General features: G+C 27.7%; 3 protein-coding genes across 14 annotated transcripts in view; 2 read left to right on the top strand and 1 right to left on the bottom strand.

Annotated features, from left to right (window-relative positions):
- LOC127071827 (uncharacterized) overlaps nt 1-2031 on the top strand; it is a 55387-nt gene extending 53356 nt beyond the window's left edge. For 7 of the 8 annotated variants that reach the window (XM_051011560.1, XM_051011561.1, XM_051011557.1 and 4 more), the window contains 2 exons: nt 663-974; nt 1522-2031. In XM_051011560.1, the coding sequence (XP_050867517.1) occupies nt 663-974; nt 1522-1692 (483 nt within the window). In that variant the 3' untranslated portion in view covers nt 1693-2031. The remainder of the gene's footprint in view (nt 1-662; nt 975-1521) is intronic. The other variant, XM_051011563.1, reaches the window with a different exon arrangement.
- LOC127071816 (midasin) overlaps nt 1-14094 on the bottom strand; it is a 106764-nt gene extending 92670 nt beyond the window's left edge. The window contains exons 1-15 of the mRNA XM_051011519.1: nt 13862-14094; nt 13553-13785; nt 13220-13456; nt 12082-13148; nt 10490-11991; nt 10128-10395; nt 9857-10038; nt 9266-9452; nt 8378-9031; nt 7803-8280; nt 7355-7727; nt 6952-7269; nt 6507-6818; nt 6194-6421; nt 5916-6044 (exon numbers count right to left, since the gene is read on the bottom strand). Coding sequence (XP_050867476.1) covers nt 5916-6044; nt 6194-6421; nt 6507-6818; nt 6952-7269; nt 7355-7727; nt 7803-8280; nt 8378-9031; nt 9266-9452; nt 9857-10038; nt 10128-10395; nt 10490-11991; nt 12082-13148; nt 13220-13456; nt 13553-13785; nt 13862-13942 — 6249 coding nt within the window. The 5' untranslated portion in view covers nt 13943-14094. The remainder of the gene's footprint in view (nt 1-5915; nt 6045-6193; nt 6422-6506; nt 6819-6951; nt 7270-7354; nt 7728-7802; nt 8281-8377; nt 9032-9265; nt 9453-9856; nt 10039-10127; nt 10396-10489; nt 11992-12081; nt 13149-13219; nt 13457-13552; nt 13786-13861) is intronic.
- A 1175-nt stretch (nt 14095-15269) lies between these two features.
- On the top strand, nt 15270-20139 carry LOC127071819 (ubiquitin carboxyl-terminal hydrolase 45). Of its 5 annotated transcripts, none has more exons than XM_051011536.1 (13): nt 15270-15431; nt 15545-15654; nt 15765-15895; nt 16054-16244; nt 16334-16526; nt 16650-16817; nt 16940-17161; nt 17256-17518; nt 17710-17861; nt 17968-18833; nt 18935-19207; nt 19423-19601; nt 19691-20139. In XM_051011536.1, the coding sequence occupies exons 2-13, from the start codon at nt 15558-15560 to the stop codon at nt 19761-19763; spliced, it is 2808 nt and encodes a 935-aa protein (XP_050867493.1). In that variant the 5' UTR covers nt 15270-15431; nt 15545-15557; the 3' UTR covers nt 19764-20139. The 5 variants fall into 5 exon arrangements, with proteins under 5 accessions (XP_050867493.1, XP_050867488.1, XP_050867494.1 ...); XM_051011531.1 differs by having other exon boundaries at nt 17662-17861; XM_051011532.1 differs by having other exon boundaries at nt 15283-15452; nt 17662-17861.
- Nucleotides 20140-20173: the final 34 nt, after the last annotated feature.

The following is a 20173-nucleotide window of genomic DNA, read 5'->3' as shown; positions in this document are numbered from 1 at the left end:
ACAACAGTAAAAAAAAAAGAAAAAAGAAAAAAGAAAAAAGATAGAAATGTTTTCTTTCTTTCCAAAACTATAATCAATAAATTTGGAATTTTATAAAAGAAAATAATTAATAGAAAATTTAATAAGTCACTTTCAAAATGATCTAACAATAAATTATTATGATCTAACATTAAAATATCTTGACACTTGCCTGCCTTTGTATTAATTAAAAATTATTTTTCTATAACGACTAAAAGGGAAATTAACTATATATACTCTTGAAAAAGAATTCTTTTCTACATAATTTAAAAATTTTAAGAATAGCATGTGTGCGTATGTGTGTGAATGTATGTGCGACGAAACAAACATGTTTTGTAATATCTCGAATAATTTAGACCACTTTTATAATCATCGACTCAATTCTTGACTTAAATTCTTGACTTAAATTCCTGACTTAAATTCCTGACCTCAAAATTACATAACGTTATATACATATATAACAGGGAGGGACAATAACTCTGATCAACTTAAACATATCTGAATTGTTTAGAGATATAACGAAGCAGTAATAATTTTTTTTACAAAAAAGAAATAAAATAAAATAAAAGGAATTGTTTCTATTAAAATTATTATTATTATTATTAAAATTAAAAAAATTTTAAAGCAGATGTATCTTTTCCTAGGTCACTTTGCACATAGCTTATGTGCATGCCTTCGTCAATCCAACCCTTTTTTTGACCTTACATAAAGGTCTAAGACAAGGAATGTCGGATGTCTGTTGTACCTGTTGCGAGAGCATAGCTCGGTGGATTTTAGGTACTACAGCAAATAATACTATCCAAAGTGTACAACCACCAAGATATGAACCACCATTGAACGTACCATCTCCACCGGATCCACCCTTAGTACAGCCTATATCAACAGCTGCTTGCGATCTCACTGATGTTGCACTTTTGAAACCACCTTTACCACCTAACGCTAAACATCTAGTCGTTGTAAATATATCTTCATTTCTATATCTATATATTATATATATATGTATATATATAGATATGTTAGATCTATTTAAAAATTCTGTCCATTTTTTAAGCATAAGAAAAAAAAAAGGAGGAAAAAGAATAATTTATTTTTATTTCTAGTAATCTCTATCAATCCAAGAATACGTCATAACATTTTTGCTAATCCAAGGACAAATTAATTTCGTAAATCTTAACATCTTAAACATTCGTCATTTTTATACAATAATATTGGATAAATAGAGGTATCGAGAACGAATAAAAATATGATTGACATAATTGAAATGATTCGTCGATTGAAATGAGAAACAAGAAATTGATTCTTTTATCTCGATAAAGAGTTTGGAAATTTTTCCTCGATAAAAATATGATTCCATTCGTATGTCCTTGGAAGTTAAAAAAATTAATTCAGAAGGGACAGAACTTTTATTCTAAAGTGGATCTAATATTTATAGGTAAACGTTTTTTTTTTTTTTTTTTTTTTTGGATAATTAAAGTCATTTTAACATATATGATAACGTTACAGGAGGATCAAGTTCCACCAGATCCATGGAGTTTAATTTCAAGACCGAAAAGTACGTCGAGTCTTTATGAGGAAGAATTATCAAGAAGACCTAGTCTTTTGTTACCACCACCACCACAACTGAATGATCTACAAATGACGAGTCCTACTAGCAGCGATCTACCCAGTGAATAAAACTTTCGAACTATTATATATATATCGATATTATTATATATATACATATATAAAAAAAAAAGAGAGAAAGAAAAAAAATTCTCGTTTAATCAAAGGGAAGATTATTGTATCGTGAAAATGGACAAACTATTTGTCCGCTATGTTTCCTCGTAAAAAAAAAAAGAGAGAGAGAGAGAGAGAGAGAAAGAAAAACGAAATAAATCTTTCTAATCGGATTAAAACGAAGGGTCATCATCGTGAAAACGTAATCGATTTAGGATATCTATCTTGAAATTTCTTCAATATTGCACAAACTCTAACTCGAAAAAAAAAGAAAAAAAAACAAAAAAAAAACAAAAAGGAAATGGAAAAAAAAGCGGAAAGAATTATTTCTAATATAAATTCGTAGAGATTAGAACTGGCACCTCTCTATCGATCCCCATGGTACGAACTGATGTAGAAATAAAATTCGATTGATATAACTGTTATATCGAGACGTGTTTGTCCGTTCTAAACTAATCTTTATCCGATGGAATAAGTGTGTGAATATAATTTATCAAAAATCTCTATCAGAGAGCATCTCGATATACATCCCTATTGTTAGATATACGTATAAAAAATATATACATATATGCAAAATATTTGTAAAAAAAAAAAAGAAAGAAAGGATACTTGTACGAAACATACGATTTCCATCTCTCCTTGTTAGATTCAACGAACGAATTAATCGACAACTTTTTACTAACCATTTTTATTCACCTAAGATTAGACAGCAAAATTAATTGAAATGTTTAGTCATGAGATAGATGACTATGATGAATAAAATCAAATTAAAATTATAGACAGAAAAGAATGGAAAAAAGTACGCTTATTACAATATTCATGTTATCTTACTGAAGAAGAATACATTTTTTTCAAAAAGAAATAAAAAAAAAAAAAGAAAAGAAAAGAAAAAATAAACGAGCTTCGGAAAGTCTAATTTATGATTTTTCTTTCGCAACGTTTGAAAATGTTAACTTAAAATAACAAATTCCTACGTTGAAAATATTATATTTCGTATATCAATCGTGATTTACGTATCTCAATGATTTTTTTTTCTTTTTTCAATTAAGGAAAAATTGAAAAAAAACAAAACAAAAAGAGTAATGTAGATTCATAGTATTAATCACGTATAAACTATGCTGATAAACATAGAATAAAATGGAACTTCGCGATATGAAGTTTCGAAAGTATTAATAATATAGTATAAGTATATACATTAAATTATATAAAATATAAATATATCATTGTAATTGATAGCTTTTATAATTTTCTCTATGAGCGTGCTATTAAATGTTAAATTGAATCTTTATCAGCCGATGTTACATTGCACAACGGTGTGTGTGTATGTGTGTTTGTGTGTGTGCGTGTATGTATGTATAAATATATATAAACTAATATATATAAATATATATATATATATATTGCTATCTGTTGATTGATAATTTCATATAATTTGTAGTTATAGTTCCACTCAATGCATATTGCATAACATTTGATAGAATATTAGTTAATAGAATCAATAAGAAAAAAAAGTACATATATGAAAAAAAAAACATAGATAAATAAAAAAGAAAATGGCGTAAATATATGATCGTTACAATTTAACGAACTCTTTATCCTAATAATAATAAGCGTACTTAACGTATTCAGTGAAATAACAGACTGAACTTTTCATTGATAGATCTAACAAAAAAGTTTTTGACTTTGCTTTTACGTCATTTTATATGGAATAGATTCGTAATAAAAAAGAACTAGACAAAAAAGACTAAACAAAAAAGAAATAAACAAAAGAAAAAAAAAAGAAAAGAAATAGAAAAAAGAAAAAAACATACGAATGTAACCCTTATACATATATATATATATATATATGTGTATATATATATATATGATATGTTGTGTGTATGTGTGTGTATATATATATACACCTACATATATAAAACCTATTAAAACGAGAACTATCTCTCGATTAAATATTATATCTAAATGTATCTGTGATCGCTTATTATTGTCCTAGCATCGTTAAGCAGCAATGACATAAAAAGAAAAAGAAAAAGAAAAAAAAAGAAAGCAAAAAAGAAGTCACAATAAAATAAATGAAAAATATCTATATGTTGATTGTGTTAAAAATTATGTATCGATTATGTTAAAAAAATCTATGTCATGATATGTATCTATAGTTGAAAATTTTATATATATATATATATATATATATATATATATATATATATATATATAAGTAATTTATGCAATATAATAGGCATCTATACATGTATATGTAAACATTGATGATGAACGATTCCGTTTTCTTATAAAATAATTATGTGTATATATATATATATGTATGTATATATACACCTTCAAATATTTTTTATGTGGAAAAAAAAGAAAAAAAAAAGAAAAAAAAAAAGAAAAGAAAAGAAAAGAACAAAACACCCTATCAATCTATCCCACACATTAATACCTTATCTAAATTTTTGTTTTTCGTTTTTTAAATTTCTCATAGACATATATTTTACGACGGAAAATTACAAAAATTACAATAATCAAGTGAAAGGATTAAATATCATTTATGAAAAATATTTCAAAAATAAACAGTCGAATGTTAATGCTTAAAAAAACAACAAGTTGATCAAGACTGTATAAAGTATAAAAAAGTAAAAAAAGAAAAAAGAATGATATGTTGAAAACTGATATTAGAATAATACAGAATTTGTTACGAAGCAGTCTAATGCATATCAATGTACAGCTATTAATATACTGTATATATATATATGAAAATTAGATGATCATATTATAATAATTAAATAATGATAGAATATTAAATTTCAATCTTTTTACATGCAAACTTACAAAATTAATTACCGATAAATATTTTCCATTTATTTCTGCGCGTTATTGCATAATTAAAATTGAAACAAAAAAAATATATATATTCGAACATCAACAATCAAATATACAATACAATTAACTTTATAAATAAATCCCCTTGATAATAAGTTACATTTCCTTAATGTTATTTCATTATTATCAAACGTTATCAACGTGCTCAAACAGTGCTATCTAACAGATAAATCAGTCAAAATTTTCAAAACTCTGTTCTAATTATATATCGCGTGTTTCACATATGTTTAAAATTCATAAATAAATAATAAATAAATAATGCTTCAAACTTATTAAAAATAACTCATACACGTAGATAATCGCGCAAATTATTTTGAATTAAAATAAAAATTTGACGAATATATTGATTCATAGTATATAAAAATTTATTTACTTATTTCAATAGATAAAATAAATATAAAATAAATAAAATAAGTGTTAAAATTTTATTTAACGTTGCGAAAAAAATTTTTCTGAAGATTAATAAACCTTTTTTTCTGAATGAACACATATACGGAGTATCGAAAAGTCAAAACTACTCCGAGTACCTGATTCTATCTCTAGATGTAGAATATTATTACTCAAGAATATTACCCGATCCATTAGATACCCATTAGATACCGAGTATTCGATAAAATACATAAGATAAATGAAAAATACAAGTTTAATATACATTTATATTAAATTCATTATCGTCACATCGTTCAGTCACAGAGTTCGCTTTACTAATGATATTCAATCGTATAAAAATATTTTTGATTTAATTTATCCGACAATATCGATTTAATGATATCTCCATAAAAAAAAAAAATAAAGATATCTAAGATTCCAAATAATTCATTGTTTTTCATACTTTTGTTATATATCGCAAAGAAAATATAAATTAATCGAAAACATTATTAATATCAGAATAATCAGATATTTTTCATTTACCCGAATTTATCTTCAATAGTACTCAAATACCCGGATACAACTCGAATAGTAATAATTACAATATATACATATCTGTCTTGACTCTTCACAATCGAATTCAATCACTCCAATATTCCCACCCATAATATTTTTATCCTTTACAGATACTTAAAAAACGAACCTCCGACGATATTTATTTTGTCTTGTATTGAACAGATTTTCTATTTGAAAATTTTACTATTGTACACATTTACATGTTATATGTAAATATAATAAAAATGAAAGACGGCTTTGAAAGCTTTAAAACTCTTAATCCTTAAGGTATTCTCATGTTAGTAATATTATTTGAATGCAAAGAATCACGTTATGAATATATATATATACATATATTTTTATTGACAATCACTTACCTGTTCAAAACCTCCTAATATCTCTGTTGTGTCCATCGCTGAGTTGACAACAATACACCTGAGCTTTTGTCCTACCAAATTAGCTAGCAATCGAACCACATTACTCTTTCCACAACCAGATGCACCGACCTATTAAATATAATGCACAAACAAATTAAACTTAAGTTCTCAGGAATGATATAAATATAAATATATGTTATATCGTAGAATGTGTTGTGTCACATATATGCATATAAAAAATATATTTAAAAAGAAGGAAAGAAAAAGATAATACTTACGAGTATAGACATCCAATTCATGTTAATACACTGCATAAGTTGTTTTAGTGTCTTTCTTTGATCTCTCAGTAATAACAAATTTGAATTACTAGTATATATCGCAGACCGCGATATAGCCAACTTTACATCATCTATATATAATGTTTCTTCTGTAATATATATAGAAGATTCAGACGATGAAAGTGGATATTTTTCAATTGGGAAATATTCTTGATATATTTGTCGAACCTAAATATAATATTAAATATTCTTGTTATAAAAGAAATTACATTAAAATAATTATAAAAATGATATAGTGTTCTGTTTATCTCACTCTTTGCTTGTCTTCCTGCGTTCTCATTCGACCGACATAAATAAGCTCTACAGTGTCTCCAGGATTATAGTAATTGTTTTTAAATTCTTTACTACAGTCGTCCCGTTCTTTAACAGTTAATTCGCACCACCTACTAATATCTCGTAAATTTAATTCCCAAGGTGAACCAGTATGACCCCAGATAACACCAATTTCTGACGCCAATACGCTATTAAATTTAACCATTGTTTTAATAAGTTCATCTGATAACTGAGGAAATTGTACGTTAAGTATGAACATTAAATCATCTTCGGTTAAAGTATCAATGAAAACCTGTAATATAATGTGATCAAATAAATTAAAAAAAAAAAAAAAAGAAAAATATGATAATTAATAATTCATTTAATTATATATTTAACCTATATTTAATAATAAAAAATATATATATTTATCACAAAAAACTTACTTGAGTAAATCGATTCAAAAATGATTTTGGAAGACCTCTTCTAGCACCACCTTGTTTTAATGGATTTTGACATCCAAATAATCTGGTACCTGACTTTACAGAAAATGTTTTTCCAAGTTCAGGTATATAAATTTCTCCTCTGTGATCGAAACAAGCATTGAGACCTTCTAACACAGACTGAGAAGCTAAATTTAATTCATCTAGCAAAATCCATTCGCCGGCTTTCAAAGCTCTTAAAAACGGTCCGTCTCTCCATGAGAATTCACCGCCTTGACCTCCTTCTACTGGAAGATCCGCTCCAAAGAGATCAGATATATCCTACAAAAAAAAGAAAAAAAAAGAAAGAAAAAATTAACATCAATAGAAATTGCAAATGAAAAAAAAAATATATTATTTTACATACCGTTTGATCACTCAAATTAATTCGAAGTAATGCATTTCCTGATGCTTTTGCCAATGCAGAAACAATACTTGTTTTTCCTACACCCGGACTTCCTTCTAATAATATTGGTTTATTTAATTGCAATGCTCTTAAAAGTTTCAATGCATTTAATTTAGTAGTAGTCGGTGAAAATGTAAATTGTACATCCTGGTGTATGTTAGTGGAGCCTCTTTTAATATAAAACGGTGCGATACCAAATGTATTATTTATATCGTCGAAAGAAACATTATTTTTTTCAGAAAATTCCTCGTATAAATTAGAACGCAATGTATCTTTAATTTGATATTTTATATAGTTTAAAGCGGCATCTCTGAACTCGAATAAATTGGATGATCTATAAAACAAGAAATTAATATTTTATTGATATTATATTTATTCTATAAACAAATTATTATAATTTTATACTCACTTTTCTGAACTTGTTAATCCCGATCCAAGACTGTCAATATAAGTTAAACAAGCTCCATGATAATATGCATCACTGATATTTAATTTCATTGTCTCATTGCACGTGCATATATTTATAAAATGTAACCAAGTTAATATATCCCGTATACTAACGACTAATTTTTTTCCCACGTCGGTTGTCGGTAACCATTGAATAAAAGATAATATTGCTTTTGCGATCGGTTGCTTGTAATCTAACAACTTAGTATCAAGATTATGTATTATTATATCGTTTAAATCGTTCATTGCTATACAAGGCTCGCACCAAATTTCTGTAAAACGATTTCTAAGTGCCGGCGACAATTCTTTTTTCCCGTAATCACCACCAGGATTCATAGTACCAATAAATACAAATTTTTCATCGGCCATAACAGTACTGTTATCCTCCTCGTCCGTTAATTTCAATCCCTTTTCAGCCAAAAGTAAACTTCGTTCGGGTTCTTATATATATAAATAAAGATATTTAATATAAAATAAATATTAGATAAAGTATTTTCATTATTATTATTTTTTTTTTTTTATTTTTATTCTACTCACCAAGCAACGAATTTAATCTTTCCAAAACGCTGTCGTCCGCTAAAGAAATTTCATCGGCTAAAAAAAGATCACCCTTTTGCATAGCAACAATCAATGGACCGTCGACCCATTCGAAAAGTTTCGAATTTTCTACGTTATTACGTTCTCTAACTGGTCTTAAATTACCAAGAAAATCAGACGATTCCGTATGCAAATGACAATTAATACTACGCATCGTTTGTCCATTCATAGCGGCAATTAATTGGCATACAGTTGTTTTACCACAACCAGTTTCACCCACTAACAAAACTGGTTCTTTAAATTGACATGATTTCTTTACTAAGACCGCCATTCTACGCATATGATAAGTCCAAACTATATGTTTGAAATATGCATTATTTTTATCTAGTATCTGTTGTAATATATGTCTCGTTACCGAAGACGTTTTATCATTCAATGAAAATAAATTATCCGGATCAACGTCTCTCTTTAAATGTTTCTTTATTACTTTTCTTATCTCATCTGCTTCATCCGTTTTACGAACCTTTGCAGCAAGAACTAAATAACCTTCGTCCGCTAAATGCTGACTCCAATCGTAGAATTTATCATCAATGATATTTGGTGCTAATCTATATCGTTCGCCCCATCGAAAAAGATCGCGCAATGTAATAAAACCTATATATAATAAAATATAATAATATTATTAAAACTGTATTAAAATATATTATGTAAACTATATCAAAATATAATAAGTCAAATGTAATAATATAAAATAATTTTCAATTGCAATATATTGTTATATTGTTAAAAAAAAAAAAAAAGAAAAGAAAAAAAAATAATTATGACATATTGTTATATGTTGAAAGATTTATTAACATTAAATTGCAATAAAATATCAGATACACATACCTTGTTTACCAGCGAACGCAGCTGTACTCTTACGTCTTATCTGTAAATCTGTCATAACGTTAATCACCTGCTTGCAATAAGATTCAGGCATTTGACATCTTTCATGCAATATTATTTGTAATTCGTTAGGAGGAATCTCATCAAAATGCAATTCGACGAATCTGTTTCTGAATGCTCGAGAAAGTACCTGAACAAAATGACATTAGTTGAAAAAATAAATGTTAAGATCCAAGAGTCTGAACAGTTGTAAGCAAGGGTCATAATTTTCACTTTTCGTTGATCTAATCAAGTACAATACACGTTTTTACCTGGAAATCTTAATCCTATGTATTGTTTTACATTCAGGTTGCAAAGGATAAAGGAATTTTTCTAAAGGCAATAGAAAAGAAATGAGTCTCTACGGACAAAAAGAAAGAAAGAAAAAAGAGAGAGAGAGAGACGGAGATTTAATTTTCTAAAGAACAGGTAACAATTTCTCCTCGAAAACTTTCCAAACATTTATCAACTTAAAAAGGACCCTTCTTTGCTAGGTACGTACATATATCCTGGGATATAAAATCGTATAACGAAAATTAAAAATTCATAAATTACCTTTCTACCACCGTATAATCCAGGCGGATTTTGTGTTGCAAAAAGCATAAAATTATCGTGCGCTTTAATGACTTGTTGAGTTGTCGGTATAAACAATTCTCTGTTATCATCGAGAACTCTATTTAATGCTTCCAAAACATCGCTCGGTGCCAAATTTAATTCGTCCAATATGATCCAATGACCTGATACAGAAAAAAAAATATCAGAAAATTTTTACTTCATTTAAAAAAAAAAACAAAAACAAAAAAAAACAAATTTTTATTTCTCGTACCTTGACGCATTGCTTCTACAAGTATACCTTCTCTAAATACCAATTTTCCTGTTTCATCGGCAACATAACTTCCGACATATTCTTGAAGATCCGTGTGCTCGTGATTATTTATTCGTACGCAAACATTACCAGAAGCTTTAGCTAAATATGTTATCAAACTGGTCTTTCCTACCGATGTATCGCCTTGCAATAAAACTGGTATTTTTCCTATGGACACTACTCTTACTAAATCTTTCAAATTTCGTCTAACAGTTTCAGTCAAAATATACTGAAATTGTAAAATAAAATATAAATTTTTTTTTTTCATAAATATCATTAAAAATAATAATAATAATAATAATAATAATAATAATACAACTCACATTATTCGGTCTTTTTGGTATTAAAGTACCTTTCACAATCCAGTAGCCTTCGAAACATATGTAATCCTCGTCGTTTCCACATTTTGGTTTGGATATAGGACAGCCAAGGATTGCTTTTAAATTCTTATTATCCAAAATAGCAGAAGAAATCATTTTTTGTACAATTGGATGAGAATCATAATTCAATTGTGTCAAGAAACTTAAACAAAAAGCTTCGTATAACGATCTCGTGATATTTCCACAAGGATTTGATCCAGCAATGCTTAACGCACGACACAAAGTTCTCAAACTGTAATGTGGTTTATGACCAGTACCATCTAATAATGTACGGACAGCTTCTTTTCTCACATTTAAGTAAAATTTAACGATTGCTTCTTCTTTTTGTATAGACAAATTCATGTTTTTAAGATATGAATGTACGAGAAGTTGTAGATCAGAACGTTCAGTCAATTCATCGATATAAAACTCAGTAAATCTATTTCTCAATCCAATCGGTAAATCCTTTTTTCCAACGTCGGTTGCTGGATTCATACATGCAAATACTGTAAAATCCGGATGTCTTTTTATTGACTCATTATCTCCACGTTCTAACAAAGACAACGAGCCAGATGATTTTTCCAATAATCCTGACAAACATTCCAATGTTTCGGCGTTTGCTAAATTAATTTCATCCAATAATACCCAATGTCCCTCTCGTAATGCCTTTATCAAACTTCCTTCTACAAAAGAGAACGCCAAAGAATATTGAGCCTTAACTTGTAACTCTAACTTTTCCAATTTCTCTGACAATTTTTCCCATTTCGTTTGCAATTCATCGCCACTTTTTATGTTCTCTTCATTCGTGTCATCTTCGTCTCGTTTTTTCTTCTTCGAAGTTTCATCTTTTTCAGTTAAGACAGATTCTTTCTTCTGATAATGTTCATGTTTTAATTTCTTCAAAGCTGCGTTAGTACTATAGCTCATTAACGTTACAAGAGTTTTCCATCTTTGCTGTTTATAACACAATGCAATGTGTTCCAAAAATTTTCTGTTTGGTTCGAGAGCAAAGTATGACCGGAATAATATTAAAAATTCTTCTCTGATTGGAGATATTAAAAATTTCAATTCAACCGGTTTGTAACCTCCTAAAAGATCTGCACTTTCACTTTGTTGATTCATATTTATTACAACCAATTTGTGGCCCGTACTTTGTGCTAAATATTGTATAGAACTTGTTTTCCCTGTACCAGTTTCTCCTACTAACAATACCGGTTCCTTTTGAGCAACACAACATGCAATACGTTCAAGCAAGCATGCAGATGGTCTTGTAAAAGAAAAATTAACTTTTGTCTGCATCATTCTTGCATACTCCGATTTTTTACATAATAATTTTGTCCTACCAGCTATAAAGGAATTAGGATTTAAGCTGATAGAAGGTTTATACATATTGCAGAAATATTCTGCTTTAGTCTTCACTATACCAAGCTTATCGGCGATCGTTTTTATCAAATTTAATCTTTGTCCTAAAACAATTATTTATTATAATTATTATATTTTCTTAAAGAAAAATAATCGGAAAAAAATATGATGAATATTAATGAATGATTTTATACCTTGATCGGAGACGGAGCAACAAAAAATATCTATCGCATCTTGAAAAATTTTCAAAGCAGAATTAGGCAAAGAAACATCAAAATCGACAACAGCTCGTGAACACCACTTCATCAAATCACGCGTAGATATTTGTCTTCCGGTTTTTAATGATGAATTTTCAAAAGCATTGTTTCTACCATCATGATCACCCATAGAAAATAATAAGAAAACATCTATCATCCTATTGGCAACAGTTTTTAATGCTGGGAATAAGGTCTGTATCAATATTATTAATTCATTTAATGAAAATCCTTCAACGTTTATACAGAACCAATGTTTTTGTAACAAACTTGATGCACTTGAAATTTGTTTTTTAGGTCCAGTCACTGATGGCATTAATCTTTGCGTAACGAACAATTGGAAACCACTTCTGGCATAAATGTTATCTCTATATCCTGGTACGGATAATGTTCCAGTTTCTAACAAGTTACTTAAAACACTTGCTACATCCAAAGCAGCACTATCAATGTCTTCTAAGAGCAACCATTTTCCAGCAATCACTGCTTGAGTCAATACACCTGGTTGCCAAACAAATTCTCCAGGTATATCAGTGCATCTATACATGCCTAATAACATTTTTGAGTCTGTTTGATCACCCAATTGTACCTTGGTAAAATTGGAAGAGTCATGTCCTGTAATTTTTGCTAAATATTCAACTAGAGCAGTTTTTCCACAACCAACTGAACCTTGCAAACATATACACTTTCTAGATGCAAGTGCTATTGCCAAACTTTGAAGACTTTCTTCCATAGATGGTACGGAAACTAACGTAATATCATTATTTATTTTGTTAGGTTTAAATACCGGTAATAAAACATTACCAATTGATGTCAAAGATGGGATATCCTTAAATACTACCATCATATTATTCATACTATCTGTTAAATTTTCTGAAGCAAGAGGTTCCAGATTTTTTTCTTCGTGTTCGGTAAGAAATTCTTTTATATCGCCAATTAGTATTACCGCACAAGATAAATGAACAGCCTCCGACATACCCAAGATTATACTGATACATTTCAAAGCGATCCTGGAAAATATTAAAATAATAATAAAAAGACTATATTTTTTATTGAAAAATCAATAATCAATAAAACAAACCATTTTACTCTATTGTCTTTGTGTTGCAAAAATTTATAAAATTTGGACCAGTTCCATTTGTGTTTAAAATGTGTTATAGCAGCTGATAAAATATTATAACAAGCTAATACAATATCATAGTCTGAAATTTCTAACACAATATTAACGATTTCTGAAGACTTTGGTTTCTTTGTTAATATGAATTTCTCTTCTGACTCAAATGGTGCTGGATTACAGTCAAAATATTGTAAAACGTACCTAAAAAATAAGATATATATATACACAACTTTATTGTATCATAATAAAATAAAAAATAATTTAAACTTAACTGAGAATATAACTGTTTATACTTACGTAAGTAAATCAGGATTTATATTGATCAATTTAGAAAGAACAATGCAGTTTCTTTTGTGAATAAGATCTCTATATGGTCTGTAAACATGTGCATATCCCATAGGAATAGCTATAGATACAAGAGCAGGAAGTAATTGAGGAAAACAATCGGCTACATCTTTTGTGCAATCTGGATTTAATAGATAGTCACTTAATGTATTTAAAACATTTTCATAATCTGCCGCATTTAGTTCCTACAAAAAAATAACACGACAAATAATAAATACACTTAACACATCTAACCAAAAATTACTGTAATCACATTGCTACCTTTAATGTCAATATTTTATCAAATTTAAGTCGATATTTCTCATTTCGTTCACAGAAATCACATAAATTTTTTATAACCATTATGAAATCTTACTTTATTTAACAAATCACAAAATTATTACAAAATGTTCACACGAAAGAATCAATCGTCAACGATACACATGATTCAAACATTTAGGTTAGGAAAACGTGTTTCACTCGCGCACGTGTTGTCATTAGAAACATAGGACAGCGCCTCTCAAAAATTTCGTGTTAGAAAATGTAAACATAGTATATTATTATTAGGATATAAAAATATCGAACATTAATTTTAACTTACGAAAATTAAAACGACAAATGAAACAAACTTGTTTGTTTCGAAACAAACTGATGTTAATGACTAATATTTAAATTTTTATTTTATTATTTAAAAAATTAAACGAATAAAAGATTTTTATTATTCTCTTCCTGATTATATATATATATATTTTTTTTTTAATATATATATATATATATATATATATATATTTAATTTACAAGCTCGACAATAAAATATCGAACAAAATAAAAGAGTATTCCTATAAAACATTCGTAAGAAAATTAATAGAAAAAATTTCTTTTGCAATTTTCTACAGCATCCGTCATGAAGTTATTATACGAAATATCACTTAATTCTACTAGAGAAAAAAGATCCAAATAAATTGTTTATATCTCAAAAAAAAATCAAGGAAAGAGAAAGTAAAGAATGTTTAGCGTGTTCCAATCGCAAAATTAAAGGAAAAAAATAAGAATTTATTATTCTACATAATACCTGCATGCTGCAAAACTGGACCTACGTATTAATGACCGTTACGAGAGATACTGTCAAATTAACGATAATTAAAGATCACAAAATATAATATTATACGATGAAATAAATTAAAACAAAATTCTTAATTTTCTATACGAATAAAAAAAAACTTCCGTGAAAGTAAAAAAAAAAAAAAGAAAAAGAAAATTATTAATTTAACACTGGATAATATTTAACTACGCACAAGCCGCGCGTCTTTTGTTTGAAAATAATTTTGACAAGTACAGTGAAGTATCAATAAATTTTCGATCCTTTTCAATTCGTTCGACAATGCGTTGACCTTGAATGTTTAAAAAGGAACTTTCTAATTTTCCGTATTTTCCTACGATTTATTATCGTATGCCGTATTATATAGAAAAAATTTTGAAGGTACTTACAATCCTTTTGAAAGGACCCAAGGAAATTTCTATGTCCTATCCCTAACTCAGGTAGATTTTATATAGGGTGTTTAGAAATCCTTCCAACGAATCACAGAACGCTCTTCACTTAAAATTATATACCAGCGCTACCTAGTTTGATTTAAGGTACTAAATCAGGTATAATGGACTGGAGAGGGGGTATTCATTTATAAAGAAATTCGAACGAAATTTCGATATTTCGAATCGAAGCATCAAGTTGAGAAGAACGTTTGTGAGTATTTTCATAGTGTTGACTGAGCTTGAGAAAGTTTGTTTTCAATAATTAAGTGCAACAACGTTAGACAGTATTCAGAAATATCATTAATCGATATTTGAACTTGAAGTAAGCGCTAACTAACTGGTCGCAAGTATTATTTGAAGTGTTTCATGTAGATTCGTACACGTGTATATTGTATAAAAAATTTTGAAAAATTAAAAGTGTTTGTAATATTATAGTTGTCGATCATTGATGGATACCAGAAAAATGAATAAGAAACGTAGACAAAGAGATCTTAATGGTGGAGCAAGTGGAGGATCTACTGGATCGTCACAAGAATCTATTACAGGTTAGAAAAAATATTTTGTATAACTTTATTATAAAAGTTATAAGTATTTTATTTAATGATAATAATATATAAATGTGATTATTATTGAAAATAATAATTTTGCTAAATAGATAAATCCTGCCCACACTTGAACAAAGCATTCAATTTTAATAGTATCAAAAAGCATACAAAAAAGACTGGCATACGTGCTGAATGTTCGACTTGTAAAAAAGAGAAAGCTTTAAAGGAACATATAAATGAGGTATTACTCACTACTTTACTTTTTTTTTTGTTAATGTTTTTGTTAATATTTAAGACAATTAACAACAAGTATATAATTTAAATGTTATCGATATGAATATAATGCTATTAATGTCAAAATATATAGATGAAAATATATATAAAAAAAATTGTTTGTAGACAGAACAATCGGATATTGACATTTGGGTATGTCTACTATGTGGTGAACAGAATTGTGGAATAAAAAATGAGAAACATGCTCAGAAACATTATGAAAAGCCTCATAGTGATAGTCATTATATTGCAATAAATATAAAAGATTGGAATATATGGTGTTATAGATGCTCCAAAGAAATAACTCTTGAGCATAGGTAAATTAGTTTGTTTTATCTGTTTTGAATTTTCTTTTTTTTTTCTTTTAAATATATTATTTCATATAAATATCTTGTTTTATTATTAGAAGGAAGACGGAGGTAGTAGATTTTATACAAAAATCTTTATTGAAATCACCGATAACTTCTCAACAAACCAAAGTGATTGCAGCTAAGAATCAAAAAGTAGTAAATAATGTAAATAATATAAATAATGTAAATAATGTAAATAATGTAAATAAAGAAAAAGACAAAGGATTAAACAATTTACCAAAAGTTATGGTAAGAGATATATATAAATATAAAAGAATAATTAATATTAATTGTTTCATATAAATTATATTAATATTAATTATACATGTATACTAATGATTTATAATACTTTTTTTTTTATTTAAAAAATAGGGCTTACATAACTTGGGAAACACTTGTTTTTTCAATGCTGTACTTCAATGCTTAGCAAGAACACCATACTTGGTTAAAGTATTGGATGACTTATGTACACCAGGAGAAAAATTTATTTTACCAGGAGGAAAATTTAAACCTGATCCTAATGGAGAAGAAGTAGAATTGGTATGATTAATAAATAAAGAAATAGTATATAAATACTTTATATTTATATGTGTAAATATATATATGCATGCATATTTATTTATTTATTTATTTATTTATATAAATGTATTTAATATTTATAGCCACCTATCGAGAGTGAATTAGAAGGAGGTGGTCAGTTCACCTCGATTCTATGTAAAACATTAACAGAAATGCAAAATTGTACTTCTCAACAGTCATTTAGTCCACAAGAACTTTTAAATACATTTAAGAAAAAAGCTATGCAATGTATGGATGGTGGACAACATGATTCTCATGAATTACTTAGACATTTATTAGAATTAGTACGGAATGAAGATGTCAGGGTAAGAAACTTTTAAATACAAATATATAATTAAATTAATAAAAATATTTAACAATGCAATTTATTTATATAAAATTTCTTCTTTTACTCTATAGAGGTACCAATCCATTATAATGAAAGAACTTCGTTTAAGTAAAAAAACAATACCAGAAACTGTTGAAAATAGCATAAAAGCAAAAGTGAAATTCTATGGTAATCAAGTGAATACAAAATTACTTGGTCCAGAACCAGTGTTTATGGGTGTTTTGGTATCTACTTTAGAATGTATGAAGTGTAATCATTCTTCACAATGTACTGAACCATTTCTAGACTTGAGTTTACCAGTTACAGCTGATAAGCCACAACCTCCTGTATTTAAGTAAGTCTTTAGATAAAATGTCTTTAATATATAAAAGAAAAAAATTAACATGCACAGATCTCATCAGTTTTTTTTTTCTTTTTTTCTTCGTTTTTTTTTTATTTTTTTTTTTTTTTATTTTTTTATATATATATATACATTAGAAGAAAGAATAATGGTTTAGATGAAACTTTTGATATAATGGGTAACAGTTACTCAAATACTCTATCGAAACAACAATTAAAAAAGGAAAGAAAGGCTTCTAGAAAAAATAGGAAAAATAGAAATATTACGGCTGACTATTACTACAATGATATAATAAAACATAATAAAATTATTGAAGAAAATGGTGTACTAGAATCAGGTAAATACTTATTTATAATTTTTCTTTTTTTCTCTTCTTCTTCTTTTTTTTTTTTTTTATCACTCTTTATGTCGTTTAGTTCTTACATTAATTTTTGTTTCTTTAGAAGAGAGCGATGCAGATATAGAAGATAATGTAGAAGGAGAAAATACATGTGCAGAAGTTGGAGAATCTGGATATAGTTCAGAAAAGGCTTCAGCTGTTGCTAGTCCTGTATCTCCTACAAATTATCAAATTGATAATCAAAGAAGAACATCACAAGAAACTCTCAATGTATCAACAGAAAAAAGTTTAGATGTTAAATCAATAGATAATTCGAAAACACCTCTAAATAATGATACTATTACTGTCAGTGCCTTAAACAGTTCTAGTCCATCTGACGTATCAATGGCAGATATAACAAAAATGCGTCTTTCTTCGGAAGCTGACAAAATTGAAAGTTCAGAAAGTAATGAAAATGAGAACAATGCACACACAGGATTATCTCTTTCCACATCGTTGGTAATTAATTCTGATTTAACTAGTTCTGATGTTTTAACTGTGAGTCCTTTAAGCAGTTCTATAACATCCAAAGATAGTCCTATGAGTCCGTTGTCTAATGTGCCAAATGGAGATGAAGGTGAAAAAGTAAATAGGCTACTTTCTGGATTCGATAAAACCGAGTCTAATACCAATGTAGAAACATCATCAAGTTCCATTAAAACGAAGAAAGAAACCTTTACAACCGCACATAATCAAAAACATACGAAAAACAGTAATTCAGAAAAAGAAGTTAATGTTGGTATCAACGATATAACGTCTGGACTTTCACGATTGGGTATAACCAATAGTACACATCATTCTCCAACAAAGTATCCTAGGAAAGAAGAAGAATATTCGATACAGTCGTGTTTAAATCAATTCACCACATTAGAACTGATGAGTGGCAGTAACGAAGTAGGATGTGAACAATGCACTGAAGCAGAGAAAAAGGTATGATAGAAATATTCATTTTATTAAGGAAATCAAAAAATATTTTATGATTGATATAATGACTCATTGTTATTGTCTCTTTGTTGTTTGTTATTTTTTAGGTCAAAGTAAACTGCACAAAAATGATATGCACGCCTCACACCAAGCAATACCTTATATCACGTGTTCCGCCAGTTTTGATTTTACAACTAAAGAGATTTCAAGCGCAAAGAGTTACTTTTCGTAAAGTGACAAGGCGTGTGGCATTTCCACTTGTATTTGATTTATCGCCTGTTTGTAAAAATAGTAGGAAACCACGAATCTATGCTCTTTATGGCGTGGTTGAACATTATGGTTCAACGATTGATGGAGGTCATTATATTGCTTATGTCAAGGTAAAAAAAAAAGTTTCAATATTACTATGATCCTTTTAATCTTTTTAATTATCAGTTTTTATTGCTAACAAGTTCATTGTCTTTATGACAGTTCTTAAAAAATTTTTTGTTATCATACAAAAATTGCAAGAGTTGAAATTTAATATAATTTAACATTGAGTCATGATATTTAATAACTATGTTCATGTATAACTGTAATATTATTTTTGATACAGACAAGAGCACCATTAAGTCCAAATGACGCGCGATGGTCGTTCTTACCTAGAAAAGATACCAAAGATGTTGAAGAGGTATCTAATGATAAAAATCCTGAATTAGAAGGAGAAGCAACAGCTAAACTTGCAGAAACGATACAACCACCTCCAGGCAAATGGTATTCTGTTTCTGATGCACGGTAAGTTTCTCTAATATTGGATTAAATTAATTTCAGATACTTTACAACTTGAATATGTATTATTTCTATTTTCCATTTTATTTTTCTAGAATAATAGAAGTTGATGAATCTACTGTACTTCGCTGTCAAGCTTACCTTCTATTTTATGAAAGGATTCTCTGAAAATTATTTATTAATTTAAAAATTTTGAACTTCGTTTAGAAACTAATGTTTGTATGAACTTTATATATATATATATATATATATATATATATATATATATATATATATATCTTATTGTTATATATATATTTTTAAGTTAGGAAAATTTATAAAATATTTAAAAAATATGCGCTCACAAGTATTTTAACTAAAATATTAAGAAGTTGAGAAAAATAAAAAGTATTATTTATAAAAAAAAAAGAAGGAAATAAATAGATAAAAAAAAATGTGCATTGTGAGCTAGAACTATTTAAATAGTTTGTATGAAAGTTAAACATTCATATATACTTTTGTGAAAATGAACTGTAAATGCATTTTTTCTTAATAGATAAAGAGATTATATGATTGAACAAACTGCCAGTTCTATGTAC

Source organism: Vespula vulgaris, chromosome 23, assembly GCF_905475345.1.
Source record: "Vespula vulgaris chromosome 23, iyVesVulg1.1, whole genome shotgun sequence".
In the NCBI taxonomy this organism is placed as follows: domain Eukaryota; kingdom Metazoa; phylum Arthropoda; class Insecta; order Hymenoptera; family Vespidae; genus Vespula; species Vespula vulgaris.
The sequence above is the reverse complement of the archived record's forward strand: the minus strand, read 5'-3'. Positions and strand labels throughout refer to the sequence as shown.